Source organism: Penaeus japonicus, unplaced genomic scaffold (genome assembly GCF_977035675.1).
Source record: "Penaeus japonicus unplaced genomic scaffold, GWHDUDI00000001_assembly GWHDUDI00000003, whole genome shotgun sequence".
In the NCBI taxonomy this organism is placed as follows: Eukaryota; Metazoa; Arthropoda; class Malacostraca; order Decapoda; family Penaeidae; genus Penaeus; species Penaeus japonicus.
Window position 1 is genome coordinate 43,652,976 of NW_028234405.1, and position 5,000 is coordinate 43,657,975.

The 5,000-nt window shown below is 31.4% G+C and overlaps 1 protein-coding gene across 1 annotated transcript in view; it reads left to right on the forward strand.

Moving 5' to 3' along the window:
- Positions 1-5,000, forward strand: part of LOC122264970 (uncharacterized) — a 140,243-nt gene that overhangs the window by 64,862 nt on the left and 70,381 nt on the right. Inside the window, exon 4 of the mRNA XM_086553917.1 lies at positions 2,921-3,029. Coding sequence (XP_086410043.1) covers positions 2,921-3,029 — 109 coding nt within the window. The remainder of the gene's footprint in view (positions 1-2,920; positions 3,030-5,000) is intronic.

Consider the following 5,000-nt stretch of genomic DNA (forward strand, 5'->3'; position numbering starts at 1 on the left):
TGGAGTGTGTGTGGTGTGTTTTGGGGTGTGGATGGTGTGTTGGGTGGGTTTTTTGTGTGTGTGTGTGTTGTGTGTGTGTGTGGTGTGTGTTTGTGGTGTGTGGATGTTGTGTGTGAGGTGTGTGTGTGTTTGTGTGTGTTGGTGTGTGTATGTGAGTGTGTGTGAGTGTGTATGTAATGTGGGTGTGTGGTTGTGTGTGTGTGTGTGGTGAGCGTGTGTGAGTGTGTGTGTGTTGAGTGAGTGTGAGGTCTGTGTGTGTGTGTGTGAGTGTGTGAGTGTGTGTGTGTGTGGAGTTGTGTATGTGGTGTTTGAGTCTGTGTGTGAAGTGTGTGTAGTGTGTGTGTGTGGGTCGTCGTTGTGTGTATGGGTGTGTGGTATTTGTGTGTTGTGTGTGTGTGTCTGTGTGTGTGCGTGTGTGTGTGTGTGTTTGTGTGAGAGTGGGTGGTGTGTTTGTATGTATGTGTGTGTTGTGCGTGTGACGTGTGCGTGAGCGTGTTGCGTGTGTGAGTGTGTGAGTGGGGGTGTGAGTGTGTGTAGGAGTGTGTGTGTTGTGTCTGTTTGAGTGCGTGTGAGTGGTGAGCGTGTGGTGTGAGTGTGTGCTTGTGTGTGTTGGATATATCGATAACATAATATACATCAATATCTATCTGTGTGTGTGTGTTTTGTGTGTGTGTAGTGATTGAGATTTAGTGTGTGAGATTTTGGAGGTTTTTATATTTTGATTAGTGAGTGTTTTTGGACTTTGTTATGATAGATGATTTGATTTTTTAGATGGAGTGTTAGTAGAGTTTGAGTGTGTATATTTTGTGTGAGTTGAGGGGGTGAGATAGTTGAGTGTGTAAGTGTATTTAGAGAGATTTAGAGTGATTGATATTATTTGGGTAGATGTGAGTTATCAGAGAGAGAGTTATTTAGAGTTTTTTTTGAGGTTTTTGTTATTTTTATAATGTATAGGTTGTTATTTTTTGTGATAGTGAGTGAGTGTTAGTGATAGAGAGATATCGATTGATTGAGTGTGATGGTGAGAGGGATTGTGGAGTTTTTGTTTTTTGTGGTATATATATTTACTGTGATTTTTTTATATAGTTAGTGTATATGTTTGTTATATAGATATACTGCTTTTATGATATATATTAGTAGATATATTTTATAGATTGTTAGTAGATATTGTTGAGTTTATGGTAGGGAGAATTAGTTTTTAGAGTAGAGATAGTGATAATTTAGTTAGTTTGTTTTAGGATGGATAATTGGATTTTATTTTTAATTTGTATTGTTTTGTTTAGTTGTGTTTGTATTGTTGATAGATATTTATGATATTTACATTTTACTGGGGTGATGTTATTGTTGTGAGGATGATATAGGTGCGTGATATTGATGAGATTCGTGTGTTGTGTGTGATTATTTTGTTTTATAGTGTTATTTATGAGATTACAGATTTTGATATTTTTAGTGTGCTGTGTGTCATTTTTTGTCTTACTTACTGATCTTATTTTAGTCAGAATATATATATAGATATTAGATTTATATTTATATTTATATTACGTGATTTATATGATTTGTTAATTTGAATATACATTTTATATAGATCTATAGTCGTTATCTTTTTCTAGTGCATTTGTTTTTTCTAGTGCTATCTATCGTTTCGTTTAGCCTTTTTAGAGTATTTTGAATGAGTTTATGTTATGAATGTGTATAGATTGAGATTGTGATTAGTATTGATTGTTATATATGATTTTTATATTTTTGAATTGTTTATGTGAGTCTTGATATTAGATAGTTTTCTTTTATTTATTTTTATATTTTTTATTATGATTTATAGAGATACACCTCTCACATTTTTAGACAGATATTGATATTAGAGATATATTATTTATATATATATATATAAATATTTATCGTATTTTTATATACATATATATATATATATATAATATGTATATTTTATATATATATATAGATATATAATAAATAAAAATACTATATCGATATCTAGATCTATATCTATATAAAAATGTATATATATTATATATATATATACATATAATATATATATATATATATTTATAATATATATATATAGTTAATGTATATATTTGTATACTTATTAATGATGTAAGGTAATATATATAGGCGTTTAGCTTGCGTGATATCTTCTATCTTTCTATTTATTTATATATTTATATATATATATAATAGATATATATTCTTATTATTGATTAATATTTATATATATATAGATAGATAGATATATATATATACATAAATATATTTTATACATATATATATAAATAAATAATAGATATATATATTTAATATTGAATTATATATAATATAACATATTTAATAGAATATATATATAATATAAAGTATATATATATATACTTATATAATATACATACATATAGAAATATATATTTATATATATATATATATATATATATATATATGTATATTACAATATATATATAAATAGAAATATAATATATATATTATATAATATTATTATAATACAAATATATATAAATATATTTATTATATTTATTATATATATAATATATATTTAATTATATATTCTACATATATATATATTATATTTATTATATTTATATTTATGATATAATATATATATGTAAATATATACATATATATAAATATAATCTATATATATATATTTATATATATATAGAATATATATATATATCATATATATATGTATGTATGTTATATGAATATATTGTATAAATGTATGTAATGTATATACATACACATTTACACTTTACTTGTATGTTTGTACGAACGTACATCAATATACATTTGAAACTGCACGTGAAATATGAATGCTTACATGCACATGATTATTTTTCTAGATAACCAAATCTAACGCGGCGTGAGCGTAATTCAGATCCTCTCCTTTCACCAGGTCTCAGATCTCAAACCGTCCATTTATGTCAACCATTAATGTTTTCCTGTGTGTATTGGGTGTAACCAGAGCTGCCTGCTTCCTCATCGATCCATACACCTCGGGTCAGGTAAAGTTCAATCGTTTTACTTATTAATATTCTCTGTTTCTATGTTTCTGCTGTGCTCTGCTAGATATATATATATATATATATGTATATATATATATATATATATATATATATATATATATATATATATATATATTTATTTCTAATGAACCTTTTACACGTTTCTTGAGTGTGTTTAGCTTATCTGTTTTTGGTTTATTTTGATGATACTTGATGATATCACTTTCTGGACGGAGAAATATTTGTATTTATGTAGTACGTGTCTGCATATACACGCATGAACGATCCTGGCAACCTGCATACATAGAGGTACGTTGGACAGAACAACAGTGTAAAGCAAAAGGGTTTCTTAAAGTTGAGTTATTATAACTGAATAGACAATAACACTCTTTATTGAAGCTACAAGCGGTATGTAGTGTTTTCTGGCATAACATTTTCCTTTTCCGCAGTGAGTCATGGATAAATAACGGCGGTAAAAATGTATAAAATAGTATTTAAGAGAATCCAATAGAATGAATAAATGTTAAAGTGAATAAGAAAGAAAGGTGAAAAAGAGGCAGGCTGACACACATCATTAGTGACCCAGTGAGACGTACCTTCCCTCTTGCTACCATGAGAAACAGGATGCAGTCCCTCGCATGGTTAACTTTGTGAGCCGAGAGGGTGTGCAAGACTAGTTGACCGAATCATATATGTCTTCAGGTTGCCAAAGCTAGTAGATACACTCACTTACACTTATTCAGTTAGTGGTAGTCTATTTCTAGGCGCTCACATAGACAAACAGATATAATCGTGCGGTCTATCATAGAATTGATATTTTCAATAGACTTGAACATTCAAATTCGAAATACTGATCTTATTCATACCATGAAATGGAATGAATCTGGTAGAAGTAATCCTAGAAGTATTTTTTTACTGATTACTGTGATTTTTAGATATACATTTAAATCTTCGAAGTAACCCAGACTTACATAAATCTTCAGTATGAAGGTTCACACACATTCGTTTTCCCTTGCACTTCTATTTCTCAGACAGTGGTAGTATTTATGGCTTCCTAAATGGTTTATCCGTGAACTTCTATCATCCGGATAATTTAGGAAGTCGAAAATACTTCGATTAAACCGAAAAAAAAACTAGTTTGGTATTCATGGGTATCAGGAGTTCATCTGACAATTGAATGTTGGTGGGCAGATGGGACTGACAACAGCTGTGAAAGCGACCAGATGAAAGCTCTTGTTAATGGGAATTAGTATTATCTGGCTTCGTATATTTTTGTTATCACACGACCGATCCAACAGCCTTTGTTTGTTTGCCTGCAATTGCTGATATTATTGAAATTGCATTAAAACGATTCATTGCCTTTCGTTATTTTGTTTCAACCGAACTCGCTCCTTCGCTGCAATACACCAAGTGGAAAACGAAAAAACGTACGAATAACTCGACTAATAACGCCGTTCATAAAATGACACAGCGTGTTGTTTTTGAAACACGTCTGAGCGGAGAGCCGGTCAACCCATCGTCCCATTCTCTCACATCTCGGACACAAAGGATACCTCGAGAAAACGCCCAGAGGAGGAGGAGCTCTCACATCGGTTTCCATGACAAGCCCCAGATCAGAGGGGCGCCAGGACACCCGCCGCCGTCCGGGATAGCGAGGGTCGAGGGGCTTCGTCGCGTCCTTTGAAGGTGAAGAAGCTCTCAAAACAAGACAAAGCTGAGGGAAGAGTCCTTGTGAAAGGCGCGAATCTCCAGTGTTCTTCGGTTCCTCGCTGCTCCGTTCTCTGTGACGCCTTAATGCTGCCATTTGGGAAGCATTTTCACTCGGTGGCTGATGCTGTTCCCATTATAATCATTCATCAAAAGGAATTGTGTTGAAGGATATGGAAAAGAAACACAATGATAATGCTTTAGTAAGATGTAGTGAAATAGAGCATAACCTGACTTGTATTATAACACACACACACACACACA